The sequence below is a fragment of the Gracilinanus agilis genome, chromosome 2 (assembly GCF_016433145.1).
Source record: "Gracilinanus agilis isolate LMUSP501 chromosome 2, AgileGrace, whole genome shotgun sequence".
NCBI classification, from domain to species: Eukaryota; Metazoa; Chordata; class Mammalia; order Didelphimorphia; family Didelphidae; genus Gracilinanus; species Gracilinanus agilis.
The window spans coordinates 451,171,293-451,187,682 of NC_058131.1; the positions used below are offsets into that span (position 1 = coordinate 451,171,293).

At 34.6% G+C, this 16,390-nt stretch overlaps 1 protein-coding gene across 2 annotated transcripts; it reads left to right on the plus strand.

Moving 5' to 3' along the window:
• Window positions 1-231: 231 nt before the first annotated feature.
• Window positions 232-16,305, plus strand: GEMIN2 (gem nuclear organelle associated protein 2). Of its 2 annotated transcripts, XM_044664779.1 has the most exons (10): window positions 232-375; window positions 715-799; window positions 2,993-3,082; window positions 3,582-3,641; window positions 4,535-4,648; window positions 7,099-7,143; window positions 8,999-9,067; window positions 14,547-14,657; window positions 15,399-15,457; window positions 15,935-16,305. In XM_044664779.1, the coding sequence occupies exons 1-10, from the start codon at window positions 254-256 to the stop codon at window positions 15,972-15,974; spliced, it is 795 nt and encodes a 264-aa protein (XP_044520714.1). In that variant the 5' UTR covers window positions 232-253; the 3' UTR covers window positions 15,975-16,305. The 2 variants fall into 2 exon arrangements, with proteins under 2 accessions (XP_044520714.1, XP_044520715.1); XM_044664780.1 differs by lacking the exon at window positions 7,099-7,143.
• The last annotated feature ends 85 nt before the right edge of the window (window positions 16,306-16,390 follow it).

Sequence of the window (16,390 nt, forward strand, 5' to 3'; positions counted from 1 at the left end):
TAATTAAAGTCTCCAAGCACTGTAGCTCCCCTTTAAACTCTATTAAACACAGTGACAGATGGAATCTGTATATGAACAGCAGTCTACCTAAGACCTGTCCTTCTTCAGCAGGAGAGATTGGAAAAGGAGAGGAGGAAGGGAGGAAGCTCAAACAAGCCACTATGCGCATGCTCGAGACCTGTGGCTCGCGCATGTGCAGGGCCTGGTGCTTATCCCGAGGCTCAGCTCGTCCACATCCCCCAGGGTCGAGGCAATGGAGTCGGCAGTGGAAGAACTGATGCCCCGCCTCTTACCTGTGGAGCCCTGCGACTTAGCCGAAGACTTCGACCCCTCCGTGCCGCCTCGGACGCCCCAGGAATACCTGAAACGGGTCCAGTGAGTGGCTTGGCTCTGAGCCTACGGTCAAACGCTCCCCCTTCCCCCTCAGGACCGGGGTGTGGGTAGAGTCGCCCTTGGGCCCGCCTGGCCGCACCTACGTGGCGTGGGGGCGGGGGGCGCCACGTCCAAACCCCGGGGGCACCTCCTTCCGCGGTGAGGGAGCCGCCCCGCCACCGCCCTGGGGCTGGTCGGGGGTTGAGCCTCGGGGATCTGGGTATGCTGCGGTGCAAACTCTTCCCCAGTCCCACTCGTCTAATTGAAACTGCAAATAAGGAAACATTCTTGAAACCAATAATAAAAGAAAAAAGTTTCATTTAAAAAAAAATTAATTTGTAGGCTTGAAGCTGCACAGTGTCCAGATGTTGTGGTGGCACACATTGACCCAAAGAAGTTGAAAAGGAAGCAAACTGTGAATGTTTCAGTGAGTTTTGTATGTGTAATTAAGCATTTTTTTTCCGTAAAGTAGTGGAAACTTGTCTCCCTTTAAAAATGCACAGTTTAAACATTAGATCCCTTGTCTTTGTTCTTTTGGGCTACAAAATTCTCTGGTTAGCAACTTTACTATTTTCAGAAATCACAATTCATCCTCGTGGTTGAAGATAATACCACCTTTGAAATCTACATTGGAAGTGTATTAGGTTTAGGCAAGAGGATTTAGAACAAGAGTCAGAAGTCAAGTCAACAAGTCAACAACCAATCCTGTGCCAGGCATTGTGCCAAGTGCTGGGACTACATAGAAAGGCAAAAACAATCCCTTCTGTCAGGGAGCTCATAGAATTTGATCAACAAAGACATTTGGTTATATAGTATGCCATCTTACAATACTATCATTTTATTAGCAACAGACCTCCAACTATCTTAAGCTAGACTCTTTTTACTTTCAAATAAGTTTCTTTTCTAAATAACTGCTTCATATTCCACATCTATATGTGTGCATTTTAATCCAATATATATAATTTCTTTTTTAAAAGGTAGTAGTCTAGCTAGAGAATTAGCATGCTGATATACCCTGTGAAATGGAGGGAATTTCATTTCAAGTAATTCTCTAAATGATTGAATTATTTCTGTGCCCTATCAATGTAATAGACAAGTTTTATTGGGGGGTGGGGGACACAAACCTATTATTTCATTACTGCTGGGATTTCTTAAGGTGAAGAATCCTCCTTATGAATATAGATATGCAACTCTTTAAATGTATAGTCTAAGAGAGTTCTAAGGGCAATGAGAAGTTAGCTCCTAGTCACAAAGCCTAGATGTGTCAGAAATAGGGCTTGAGCCCAGATATTCCTGATGACAAGGCCAGCTCTCTTTTGACCAAACCACCCTATAAATGTTCATCTTACTAAGTAGAAGATTAACACTTAAAGTAATTTTCAAGCTATTGGATTAAATTCAGGGCATTTATTATTAAGACTACAGATTTTATTATTTTAGAAATGCAGAACTTCTCTAGCACTTATGTAGTTTAGGCTATTTCTCTGTTTCAAAGTGAGCTCCTAAATATGTCATTCTGTGCCTTCATTTAAGTTAACACGAATCTTTTCTGCCATTTGGAGGACTTGTGCCATTTTTAAGTGCCTCTTAATATATCCAGACAAGAGCTATCATTCAAAGATTAGCCTAGCCAAGTTTGCTTATCACAAGAATTGATGACCAAATGTTTTTTCCAAAGGTTTGAGTTTGGGGGGAAGAGATTGGTTTGGTTTTGTTTGGGGTCACAACTAATCAGTTTATAAAGGAAGACGTAAGTGTTTAGCATAGTTGGTAACTTAATAGATTCTTGAAATATAGAAGCATAAATTTTACTTAGGCACTCTAGTATGAGTACTTCATTTGAAAACTAGGATTTAAATCTTAGCTTCGCCCCTTACTACATGCCTCACCTGTAAAATGTGACTTATACTAGATTACCTTCAAACTCTCCAATTATGATCCTATCTTATTCTTAGTTTTTCCTTCTCTATAAATATAGATCCTGTGTGTGTGTGTGTGTGTGTGTGTGTGTGTATCTGTTGGTATATGTGCGTGTGTTCTGCCATCCATATTAGCTTCCTTTCCTCCCCTTTATGCCTTAAACTCTTAAAGGAAGTCATCCACATTCAATTCCTCCACTTTCTTTTCACCTTTTCCCTTCTACAATCTAGCTTCAGACTATATTGGTTGATTGAAACTGTCCTCACCAAAGTTATGAATAATCTCTTGAATTTTCAGGCTTAATGACATTTTCTCAACCATTTTCACCTCTCTGAAGCATCAACACAGTTGATCATCTTTTCTTACAGGATACTGCCTCCTCAAGGTTTTCATAACACTGCTCTCTCCTGGTTCTATCTGAACACTTCCTCCCCCTTAACCCCACTAGTCCTTTCCCCTCTCAAATTACCTTCCATATACACATTGTATATATCTTGTATGTCTGTAGTTATTTACATGTTGATTCTCTCATTAGAATCTGTGTCTTGCCTTTCTTTGTATCACTAAGCACTTAGAACAGCCCCTGGCACATGATAAACACACCTAATAAATATTTGTTGACTGACTATTTAATGTTCTTGAAGTCATCAGAATCTTGTTATAACATTATTGGTGTAACATTTTTGGGGTTGTTTTCTAGCTTTCAGGATGCCAGCCTGCTCCTGAAGGATATTCTCCAACACTTAAGTGGCAACAACAGCAAGTAGCACAATTTTCAACTATTCGCCAGGTAAATTATAAATTGCCTAAGTAAACTCTCCCTTAATATTTATTTCCTCCTTATACTCTATTAGAAAAATAGGATTCATGATTTTTAAATCTAAAGGTCATTATTTCATTTATAAATGAGATTATTAAATTGTTATAGTATTAATTGCTATTTCACAGTAAAAGATATACTTTCCTGGTTCTTTTGGGAGGCAAATTTTACTACAAATTGCTCCTCTGTCAAATTATCTTGGATTTACTTATCTGCATATTGTGCCTCCCAATAAAATATAAACTTTTTGACAACAAAAACTGCTTTTCATTTTTATTTGCCCATAGCTAAGCCCAGTGGCTTATCCACAGTACACATCCAACAAATACTTACTGAATTTACTTACTAATGTTTTTGCAATATTTTAATTTTTTACTATAGGCAATCATTTCCCTCATATGCAAATATTCTATTTGACTGACATTAAATAAATTAAAACACAAAGTTTAAATCTTTTTTTCTTTCTTAGAGTGTGAACAAACACAAAAATCACTGGAAATCACAACATTTGGATAGCAATGTTACCATGGTATGTGACTCAGTATTCACTTACAGTAAGTTAGTTTGTACTTATTACTAACCTTGAACAAGAATTAATTTTTACAAAATTTTCACTACCTTCTCTTATATACCATTGTTATTCTGTCTATAACTGCAAGTATCAGTAATGTGAAAAAAGAAAGAATTAATGATATGGTATATTATTTAGTCCATAGAATTGTTTTGTCTTATTTTATTGGCCTGACCCTTTAAATCTCTAAATCTTGAGGTTGATAGGTCTTTCCTTATATTTATAGAATCTTAGTCTGGCAATATTTGGGATGTGAACTGTGTCTTCAATATTTATAGAGGGGCAGCTGGGTAGCTCAGTGGATTGAGAGTCAGCCTTAGAGACAGGAGGTCCTAGGTTCAAAGCCAGCCTCAAACACTTCCCAGCTGTGTGACCCTGGGCAAGTCACTTGACCCCCATTGCCCACCCTTACCACTCTTCCACCTATGAACATTTACAGAGATCTTAAAATGAGCTTCTTAGGTTTTTTTATTGAGTGAATTTTTAAAATTTCAATAAAAGTGGCATAAATAAGAACCAGGTGTACTAACATTGCCCTGCTAGTACCTTTATGAGGCTTAGCATGTATATTTAGGAAGAGGCACTTCATATATCCTATCACCCTAAACAGGAGTCCTATTCTATTTAGTACATGCCTTACATTTGTAGAGGGATCGAATAAAAAAAGAAGTTTAAGAAGCTTCCTTCAATGGAGAAAATTTAGGCATTGGCATCTCAGTTAGGATATAAGAAATGAGTTTGTGATAAAATTTCAAACTATTATACAATAAAGTCTATTTTATCTTATAAATTTCCAGAGGCTTTCATGTGCCAGTAACTTAATAAAATTAAACTTTTCCCACATCTTTCAGCCAAAATGTGAAGATGAAGAAGGCTGGAAAAAATTTTGTCTGGGGGAAAGATTATATGCTGAAATGTCTATTGCAACAACTACAGGTGAAAATCCAGGAATAGACTATGTGCAGGTAAGTGATGTGTTTAAGATGGCAAAATCATGATGATCCTTATATCTATTTTATTTTCTAAATAAGAATACCCTTTTTTAAAAAATTAAGAAGTTACAGATGAGCTATTTCAAGGGATCATGAAACAGCTATGTGGGTTTAGTGGCTAGAGCACAATCTGAGTTCAAATCTAGCCTCAGATACTTGTTTCAAGACCTTGTGCAAGTAACTTAACCTCTGTTTGCCCCAGTTTATAACAGCACCTACCTCCCAGGACGGCTATGAGAATCAAATGAAATAATACTTGTTAAGCCCTTAGCATATTACTTTAGAATCAGTATTATGGAAGCACCCTTAAAGGCCATCTTGCCCAAAATAATCCATGACAATGTTTTAGAATAATTCTTGATGGGATGTTTTAGTTCTGACTTGCCTTTATAGATTTGTGTAGATTCAAGTTATTAGAAATCTAAGGAGTATGAAAGATGAAATGACTGAGGAAACAAAGGTTTCCTCTTCTGAGCATATCAGTCTATTAAGCAATACATACTAACTACATAGCAAATTGGGACTAGTTGTCTTCTTCAGCTTAAGCCTGGAACCCAAATACAAGGGAAGAGGGACTTCTATACATTAAAAACAATCAAAGCCATTTAAAAGGAAATAATGCAACATTAGGTAATCTGATTTCTAAACAAATGAAAGATGAGAGATTTTCCAAGTTTGGAGGGAAAGAAAGAATAGGTACAGTTCCCTAAATTCAGAAAAGGTGTCTTATCTATTCCCACCTCACAACTATGTGTGAACAATCAGAGGAACATAAAAACAATAAATGATTATTCAGTATAGGACCAATTTTCAGATAAGGTATGTGAGTTGCTTGAGCTGTATAGTTATAATCATCTTGCATCAATCTTGGAATCTGACTGGGGTTTTGGTCAACATAACCTAGGTCTTTAGTTAAGTCTCTAAACAATCGGTACAGGTGGTTCAGTTTCCTAGCCACATAGGGCTAGGTTCAAACATTGCAATGAAGTTTTCTCCCAATTCTCACAATTGAATAGTTTTCTCACAGGATAGAAGAATGGAACTAGATCCATTATTGAATAGAAAATAAGCTAACTGGAATTGTATCACAAGATCAAGTCATTGTGGTTCATTTTTGTTTCCCACAATTAAATATTTGCTGTCCTAATTGCTGTCTTCCCTCAATTCCCTCAGGAGCAACATTTTAGATGACTGACAAGTTAACAAATAAATGGGAATACCTTCTGTGGGCCAAGCACTGTCCTTTTTCCCTAAAAGCTAAAATATATTTAGGGCTTAAAACAGGAGAAACAATTAGAGAAAGATTATAGTATAAAATCATTGTGATAAAATATTTATGCTTATTTGAAAAGATAAAGTAGATGAAACCAAGCTATTTACTGCTGAAAAATATATTTGAAAAAACAAGATAGGAAACTTTTTTCTTCATATTTAATAATTTTAATGTTACTATCTCATACACTATTAACTTTTCTTTTCCAGAGCACTTGTGTGTCTTTTGACTAACATGAGTGCTTGGAGATCAGACAAATTGCTATATATCTTCATATCACAAATTAAGAAACTGATACATAGCAGGATCATGACTTGCTCAGGATCATGGAGCAAGTTATTGGTAAAACCATGGCTAAATCCTATATTTATCGATTTGTAATCTAATATTCTTTCCACTTTGTGTTGGATTGCCATTGTCAACCTACTAGTGATGACCCTTATTAAAGCTAGTCTTTCAAAAAATACTTAAAGCATTTAAAAACTATTATATTTTTATGTAGTTATTTACTACAGTACACAAAAATAAAACACTAACTTAAGAAAAAAACACTTAGTTTTCTATAACTCTAATCCATTGTAATTTTTGTTATATCACATCAGGATTGACAAGCTAAATCTCTAATGTATACATATCTTCATAAAGTTTAGCTTTATTTGAAGATTTCTTAATGGAATTTAATCCATTTATCTTATAGAATTTTGTCGAGAGAAGCACTTTGTAAATCTGACCATGTATAAAGCTATGCTGTGAGCCATCTTTGACTATAAAATATAAATGTTAGATAGTAAAAATAAAGAGGAAAAAAGTAAGCACCTGATGCAAAATAAAGATATCACAATTATTCTTAGCGCAAGTCTTTTTTTTACTGAATAGTTGAAATTCAGAACTACTGCTTTTCAAAAAATATTCCATTTTTGTCCCTGTTTACATGTGCTACAATTTTTGTTGACTAGAAAGATATTGTATTTTTAAACAAATGTTTAATTTTTGAGAGGTCATGGTTTTCTCATGCATGTTCTAATAGTCTAAAAACCAATAGAATTATTTTTACATTTTTCTTTTTATGTATAGAAAGTTCCCCATTTAAAATAATGGACATTTTATATTATTATTAATCATATTTTAGTACTATCTTTCTTTTTTACAGATTGGTTTTCCTCCCTTGCTTAGTATTGTTAGCAGGATGAATCAGGTAAAACTCAATTTAAGATAAAATGTGTTTACAATAAAGTGTGTTTGTATTTGCGTGTGTGGTGTGTGTGTGCACATGCACACATATGTAATACTGGGTGAAAACATAGTTCAATTAAATTTTACCTCTATGATTTAGAATTAAGCCATAGACATAAAGACTTAGAATTAAGCATTAAATATATAATAATATAAAATGAGGCAATATGATACAGATAGCTGACCTTGGAGTCGGGAAAAGACCCAGGTTCAAGTCATGCCTCTAACACATAGCTATGTGACCTTGGGTATGTCATTTAACCCTCTCAATGCTCAAGGCAATTTTCTAAGACTATAAATTGCAAAATTGTCTATATGAGTAAAGGGAGTTTCCTTACTTGGGGTTTTCCTTCTCCAATAACACCTTGTGCCCAGACCAAATTAAATAAAATTCACAAGAGCATGTGTTTGTGTATACATATATGTCTATGAATTGAATTTCATTTATAATTAATGATAGTTTCTATATTAATAATGGAAAACTGATACTTTGGTGCTCAAATCCTTCATAAACTGATGTTAACTTTTTTTTAATTGCTCAGAGCCATAGCTAATAAGAATTTATTTTCTTTGCCTATTAGCATTAGATACTGTAAGGGGAAAGAGAAATTGAAAAAAAGGAAATAAAACATTCTGTGAAATGTAATTTCATTTATTTATACTTTCTGGCTATGTAACCCTGAGCAAGTCATTTAACTCCAGTTGCCTAGCCCTTACTGTTCTTCTGCCTTGGAACTAATACATCTTTAACTTTTTTTGGTAGTTTAAATTAAAATTTACTAATAGTACTCAGGAAATTCAAGATCTCTCTTTTGCAAATGATAGTTGAAAATTGACATATTAATGGTTAAAGTAATAATAATAACTAGAGTGCTTCAAGTTTTGCAAAGAACTTTATAAGTATTATCTCATTTTATCCTTACAATGACCCTGGGAGTTAGGTGTTGTTATTATCTCCATTTTACAGACGAGGAAGCTAAGGCAGAGGTTAAGTGACTTGCCCAGTGTCACACAACTAGTAAGTGTCTGAGACTGAATTTGAGATCAGGTATTTCAGTGTACAGGGCCAGCACTATCCACTTTGCCACCTAGTTGCCTCAAAAAGCTCCAGCTCCATACATATTACAGACTTACTTCCCTGTTGATGTTTATTCCTTGATACTAGAACTCATATCCAAGTGCTGTTCATATCATTCCCATCTTGTAAAAATGTTCAAAAAATCATATTAGTAGGTGTCATAAAGCATTATTTTCTTAAAGCCTTTATCTTTCACCTTAGAATCAATACTAAATATTGGTCCCAAGACAGAACAGTAAGGGCTAGCTAGACATCTGGGGTTAAATGACTTGCTCAAGGTCACACAAGCCAGAAAATATAAATAAATGCATTTTTAAAGCATTATTTTCAATAGTTCATGAATTCTAGCTTTTGTGTCTTTGAATACTAATGAAACTTTCATCATAAAGTTTTTATCAACTTGGAGTAATTAGTAAATATAAGTTATTTATTCAAAAGTTTCTTTTTCCTTCCTTCTTCTCCCTGTAGATTGCTTCAAACATATCAATATTCATCCTTAGAGTGTGAGATTTAAGCCTGAGTAATAGTTGGAACAATGAGTATATCATTGACTAATTCTCTTGAGCCTAGTTCTCAAGACAACCACCTAATCCAAACTAATTATATAGTACAGATGCTGTCTTTCTATGAAGTGCATAAAAATACATATTCCACATAAAAATGCTTTTAACAACTGTATGCTAAAAATGTCTTGGATATTCAATCTTTTTTCACTAATAAAATTTCTTGTTTTTAAAAGGCAACAATAACTAGTGTCCTAGAGTACCTGATTAACTGGTTTGGAGAAAAAGACTTTACTCCTGAATTGGTATTATTTGTTGTTTTTTTCCTATTTTCAAAGTGTAAATCAAACCTTAGGTTATGTCTTTATGTTGTTGTAATGTCTGTATACCCATTATGAGTGTAAAGTAACTTGGGTAATTTAAAAACAGAACATGTCCAAATGAATTGTCATCCCTCAAAATATTTTCAAATAACACTATTGTTTTTTAAACATTTCTAGAGCTCCTTTTATAGAATTGTTTTTACAGCCAGTCTATAAAAGCTATACGAGAGCCAATTTTTTAAAATTATGCCTTGTTTTTTACTACAATACAGATATCTACATTATTCATCTCAATAGAATTTGAATGACTTTGAGTTGTTCATAAAAATCAAAGAAAACTTCAAAGAAAAGAAGTTTGGCCAAGGCCCACAGCTTCAGAGCTATCTCAGATCATCTAATCTAATCCCCTTGATTTATAGGTGAAAACATTAAAACCCAGAGAAGGTGAATGACTTGTCCAGTGTCACACAGATGACAAATGAAACAGCCAGGATTTAAACCCAATTTCTTTGACTCCAAATCCAATATTCTTCCAGTGTTACCTTTGGGATTTTACCATAAGAGACTATCTAGTATACCCATACTTGAATGAGTCCTACAATGTGCCTCTAGTGAGATGGAATCCACTACATCACAGAAGAGTAATGTCAATGGAAAAGATACTGGTTCTGGAGTCAGAAGACCTGGGTTGAAATCCTACCTCTAAACCTTACACTTGCATGACTGAGCACTGTCTCCTGAGCTTCAGGAGATTGCTAGGTGATAGTAGTAAAGAGAGTCTGGTTTGACTCCCCATCTAGGACCAGTAATTTGGGGAGTATGAGAGGAAATACAACAAGTACTGGAAAGAGTAGGAAGACAGGAATAGTGCCTTTAATTGTTAAATCAAATAGTCTTTTCTCAATTCTTATTCTTTTTTACCTTTCTGCAACATTTGATACAATTGACTCAGAAGTATCACTAGACTCCAGCTCATCCTTCACAGTTGACAAGTTGATTTCCCCAAAGATCAGATTTGATCATGTCACCCACCTCCCATTTCCCTTCCTATGTGCTCAGTACTCTATTTTGTAATACCATTCTGGTTTTCCTCCTACCTATTTGACTTCTCAGTCTCCTTTACCAAAACATCATCCACCAAGGGATATTCCAAGCCACTGCCCTGGACCTTCTCTTTTATCTTGATGCTCTTACTTAATGGCCTTATTTATATTCACATAGACCCCCCACCATGTGTTTAGTTATCATATCTGTACAGATAACTTCCAGATCTACACTCCAGTCCCACATCACTGTGTACAGAACATTTTAAATTGGATGTCTTACATAAACTCAGTGGATACAGAATTGAACTCATTTATCTTCCCCTGCTTCCCTGGCCCCTAAACTCTCACCCCTTCCAACCCTTCTTCCTCTTTCTATCCATACACCAGTACTTTTCTAGTCATCCAAAATTTTAAATAAAATCTGGGACATCAGTGTAAGAACTAAAGAGGAACATTATATTGAAGCACATATTAGATGTAAGCAGGCTGCAGTGTGTTACCAATAAAGAACTCTTAGTAAGGAAAGGAGTAAAGGATATCATCAAAGAATTCTAATGGCAGAAAGAGAAGATTGGTTATTCATGACAAAAGTGAGAGATCCCAAGTGGACAGCCAAAGTGTTCTATTATACACTTATGTTAGGAGAAAGCAAGGAAGACCTCCACTACAGTAGATAGATCCTATAACATGAATAATCTTAAGTGGGGTGAACTGCCTCACAGAACTCCACAGTACCCCCACTTAAGATTATTCATGTTACAATCCCCTGTGGCAAAATTTTTGAGAGTCTATGGATGAGAGTCACAGGATTAGCAGTCATCATTGGGTTGTAATTTACATAGCTGAGGGACAGCAATATTTATTAGCTTAAAGATCCATCTGACATTTATTCTTTCAAGATCATAAGATTTTCTTAGTTTTATTGCATAGTTATAGGGTACAAAATATGTAAGTTGGTAAAATATATTAAAGAGATGGACCTTTGCTGTTATGGTCTATTTGGGATTTGTAAAAATACTTTATGGTTTTCCCAATTTATATACTTCAACCTAATAGGGAGCCTTTTTGGGGTCTAATTTCCAGGTACAACAAAAGGCTGTTAAAAATGTATACATATAGACCCTTTTCTTTCTTTGGTTTCTCTTGATTTCTGTAAATATGATAATAGTATGAGTTATATGAAGTTTCTGCTCATAGATCCTGATTGCTTTCCAAAGATTGCTTCTCAGTCTTTTGGCTAAGATCAAGTGTAGTAGATGATTGCTTTCCAAAATGACTGAACCAATTCAAACATCAGTAGAGCAGAGGCTGAAACATGGAGCCCACAATACTTCACCTGAACCAGATTAAAATGTAATTGAGGAAACATTTAGCAAAATAAATTAAAATAAAACATAATCAATGTTAATTTGAGGTTTTCCAAGTCAATATTTGGCTTGCAGGGATCCTTGTGTTTGTTTTAGTAGCCTTTGCTTCTATTTGAGTTTGACATCACTATCCCAGAGGACCCGTTTTTCCTAGCTCCTCTAATATTTGTCATATTTACATGATTCTCCCCTGTAATAAAACTGTTATACAAAAACATCCACTACAGAAACTTCATCTAATGGTATATAGGGTCTCTCAGTTTGCTCTTTGAAACTCAATTTCATTTTGTCACCATCCTCATTTTATAGATGAGCATACTGAGGCCCAGAAAGCTCAGGTGATTTGCCAAAAAAAGCCAGGGTTCAAACTTAGTCTGTGACTCCATTCTACTATAATATTTTACCTCTCGATCCAGTGGTAAGAAAGCTCTATTGGAGTCATAATATGAGTTTAAATCCTGGCTTTGCCTCCTACTAACAGTGTGACCTTGGACAAGTCATTTAAATCTCTCCCAGTGTCAAATTTCCTCTTATATAAAATGAAGCGAGGGGTCTAGATGACAATGATGTTAGCTAATATTTGTGTGCCCTGAGGTTGGCAAAGCAATTTACATATGTATTTCCTTTGGTCTCACAACAACCCTATGAAGTAAGTGCTATTATCATCGCCAGTTTACAGATGAGGAAATTAAGGCTGAGAGGTTATGTGACTTTCCCAGATCACACAACTAATAAATTTCTGAGGCTGGATTTGAAATCAGGTTTTCCTCATTCCAAGTCCAGCAGTATGCTCCAGGTGACCTCTGTGGTGCTTTCCAGTTCTGGATCTATGACCTTCCCCTCACTGTCTTCAAATTTGTGGGTATCTTTACAATAGGGAACACATGTAATTATATTTCAGTAACTGATCACTAATTTATGCTTTGACTGAGTACAAAATAGGAATCAAGGCATGATTGCATTTTATTAATAAATAAAACTTTTATTATTTCTGGCTGTTTTTACATATTTAGTGTTGCTATCATTTTTATTTAAATAGTTTTTTATGGTTATTTTAAAACACACCTGTCTCTGACACTAGCTGTTCAACTCTAGGCAAGCAACTTAACCTCTTTGGACCTGTTTTCTCATCTGTAAAATGAGAGGGTTGAACTCAATAGCCCAGCCCTCAGGTTACTTCCCCAAATCTAAAACCATGGCAAATCTGGACAGTATACTAAAAAAATAATAATTTAAAAAAAAAAAAAAGACACCTTGTCAACAAAGTCCATATACTCAGTCATGTTTTTTCCCAGTAGCAGTATGTTAACTACAAGAGTTGGACTATAAGGAAAGCTGAGTACTACAGAATCAACACTTTTGAATTGTGGTGAAGATTTTCAGTCAAAACTTAAAAAATTAATTCGGACTATTCATGAAAAGGTCAAATGATGGAACTCAAATAGTTTGGCCGCATATAGAGAGGCTAGGACGCATTGGAAAAGATCCTGATGTTGGGAAAGATAGAAGGCAAAAAGAAAAGGGAACAGAAGATGAGATGGATAATTAATGTCATAGAAACAACAAACATTAACTTGCAGACTTTGAGAGGTAATGGGAAAGGGCTTGGTGTCCTCTAGTTCATGGGGGTCACAAAGAATCAGGCATGCCTGAACAGCAAACCATTATAGTCATGACATTTCCTTGAGAATCTGCTTTTGTGGTATGGTCAGGTTCTTGTTCACTTCAAGCTCCCTTATATTCTGTGGTGGTGTTTTCAAAACATTCACAGGATAAAGTAATGTCTCTTAGTTTAATGTTGCAATAACTAATAATTTGAACAAATTTATTTAAATTTTGTGCTAATGGTTGCATGATACAGCATGGAATGTGACATACCCAAGGACGTTTATGAAAAGGTATCAAAACATTTCATGGATAACATTCCCATCTTAGACATAGGGATCATGAAATTCAGAATTTTTCTATAGATACCAAAGGAAAATTTGGGCTAACATATGCATGTTTTCTGCTGGGTTTCCCTACCCTAGGAAATAAAGGCTTCCTGTATTAGCATCCCCTGTCTGGTTAGCTATTTCATAAACCATCTCTTTAGATTTTATTCACAAGGCAGCATATTATATATAGTCCAGTGATGTCAAATTCAAAGAGAAAAAGGGCCACCAAATGGATACATAAGAATCCCTGCGGGCCATATATTGACTTAAAAAACTGTACATTAATGCCATCTTTTATTGTATTTTTATTTTGTTCATATTAATTTATTTACATTTTGATCTGGCTCATACTTGAGAGTATTATGGACCACATGTCTGACACCTCTATTTTATTTGGTAGAGATCTTGCCTTAGAACCTGGATAATGTAGATTCAAGTCCTACCTCTGAATAGCTATATGACCTTGGGAAGGTCACTTAATTTCTCAGTGGTTGAGGCAACTAAGTCTATAAATTGGTAGAGGGAATTTCCTCTCTTGGAAGATGTTTAAATCAGTGAAATTACAGGTCCAAGGCTTTCTCTTATGATTTTATTTGTAACAAAGAATATTTTTGTTGTTTGTATTATCATGATGTTCATTTTGGAAGACACCTTAGAGAAAATCTAAAGCGGCCCCTTTCTCTCCATCCCCCTTGCACCACATTTTGCAATGAGGAAACCAAGGTTCAAAGATGTTGTGATTTACTAAATTCAGGACTCTTGACCTCTTAATTTTTTTTTGGTTAGACCATAACTCATTTATAACAGGTTGTGCATAGTGAATTTAAACCCAGGTTTGCCCCCTGTTCCCTTCATTTTATAAATGATGAAACTGAGTTCAAGGAGGTTGTGGTTCATGCAAGATTACACTGCCAATAAGTGGCAGTTAGGATTTAAACACAAATACCCTGACTCTAAGGCCAGCACTCTTATCCAAAGTGCCATAGAAAATATATCCCCTGAAGAAGGCAGTGAAATATTTGTTAAGATCTTATAGATAGTATTTTATTAAAATGCTTATTTACATATATACAAACATGCATTATATATAACTGACTTTTAATTCCTTCAGGGAAGATGGCTTTATGCTTTGTTAGCTTGCCTTGAAAAACCATTACTGCCTGAAGCTCATTCATTAATTAGGCAACTTGCAAGAAGATGTGCCGAAGTAAGATTCTTAGTGGTGAGTTGCAACTTTTAATTTCAAATATCATAAATGTGTGTAATGCTTTAGTTTGCAAAGCACATTTGATGTATTTTATATTATCAGAAAAATACTTCAATATCCTAGATAGTGATAGAAAGTTTGAATAAAAAAAAATTGAAAACTGCACTGAATTATATGGGAACTTTTCCTAATTCAAAATGTCACTGACCTAGCTATTTCATCGTTTTGTGAATAATCAGACATCTTTGACAAGTATAAAAATCTTAGTGTCAAACCTACTAATACCTTGCAGCATAAATTAACTTATGTGCTCTTTCAGTTATTGTACTATATACGCTAGAACATACCTTTCTTTTTTTCTCTCTTTTAGACTACAGGGACTTCTGTTTTAGGTTTTCAGTTTTTAGGATTATGAAGCTTCCTCAATTGACCTCCATAATGTAGGTGCCACTAAAGTTATTAGGATATTAGTTTTAAGTTTTTCCTCCTTAGCAAAAGGCCAGAGAGATATCTTCACTTTCAACTCTTTCGGCCTAGAACTACTTTTATCAGCAAGGAGATTTCCTTGAGGATCCTTATTAAACAAGATTTTGATTTAGCAGTATTATACTTTCCATTCGAGGATTTTTCTACTGTGCTATAATAGTATAAATAATAACTTCTTCAGCAAAAGTGCTTCTTTTGGTATTTAGAGGAAATTTTGTGGAACTCAAAAAACAGAAATAAAATATATTTTTATATTCCTCCTTTTTCTAGGAGAGTAAAGAAGATGAGCGAGTACCTGCTTTGAATCTATTAATCTGTTTGGTGAGCAGGTATAGTAAAAGCTTTTTATTTTTTACTTTGTATTTTATAGTAAGTGTTTATATATAACTTTTATGTGTGTATGTACACACATAAAATACATACTATATGTGGTTTGGTTTTGGTTTTAAAAAAATGTTTTGACCAATGTGACCACTGTTAAAAAGCTCAGCTGCTGAGAATTATTAGTTAAAAGTAAACCAGGAAATCATAAAATGGCATGCCTCCTTTATACTTTCTTAGCAAACATTTTGAGATTCAAAAAAGGAAATATATTTTAATCAGATGTCAACTTGAAAGTCTAGAAGGCATGCTTACTTTTTAGAGTTAGAAATTATCCTAGTCCTTTAAACAAGTTTAAGATACTAGCTTGTTGGGGGTCACTAGTGATTTGTCATTGCTTTGTGTGATGATTTAAAATCAATTTAAAATCAATTGATTTTTAAGCCAGAATTCTCCATAAGTCCTAAAATTTATCTTTTTAATAGGTATTTTGATCAACGTGACCTGGCTGATGAACCATCTTGATATAAACACAGTCTTGAACAACAGAATATTTAAGATGTAAAAGAAACAAGCAAATTACTACTGTGCAAGCCTTAAGGCAGGTTTCATCAATATTTCAATGATGTAAGAATCTTAAACTTGATCTCTTTACTGAAATTTATGTCCATAGCAAGATCAGTGTTGTGTTTTAAAAGACTAAACTGGCTGAGCAGTATGTCACATAGTTAATAATCAGTTTTGTTCAAGTGTCTCCAATTTACGGACCTTTTAGAAAGATTAAAACTCATTCTACAAGTGAAATGCCTTGTATAAGAACCTTTTTTAAATAATAAAAAGTTATTAAGTTCTTAAATAATGAATGCTAAAAATATTTGGTGCAAATAAGTTTTAAAATTTCTTTTGCTGAAGTTGAGATTTGGATACTAATAACTCACTGA

Excerpts from the sequence above, each read along its gene's own strand:
- GEMIN2 (XM_044664779.1), top strand. The coding sequence starts at position 254 with ATGGAGTCGGCAGTGGAAGAACTGATGCCCCGCCTCTTACCTGTGGAG. Across the intron at positions 7,144-8,998 it reads TTGTTAGCAGGATGAATCAG|GCAACAATAACTAGTGTCCT; the intron begins GTAAAACTCAAT and ends TGTTTTTAAAAG. Across the intron at positions 9,068-14,546 it reads AAGACTTTACTCCTGAATTG|GGAAGATGGCTTTATGCTTT; the intron begins GTATTATTTGTT and ends TAATTCCTTCAG.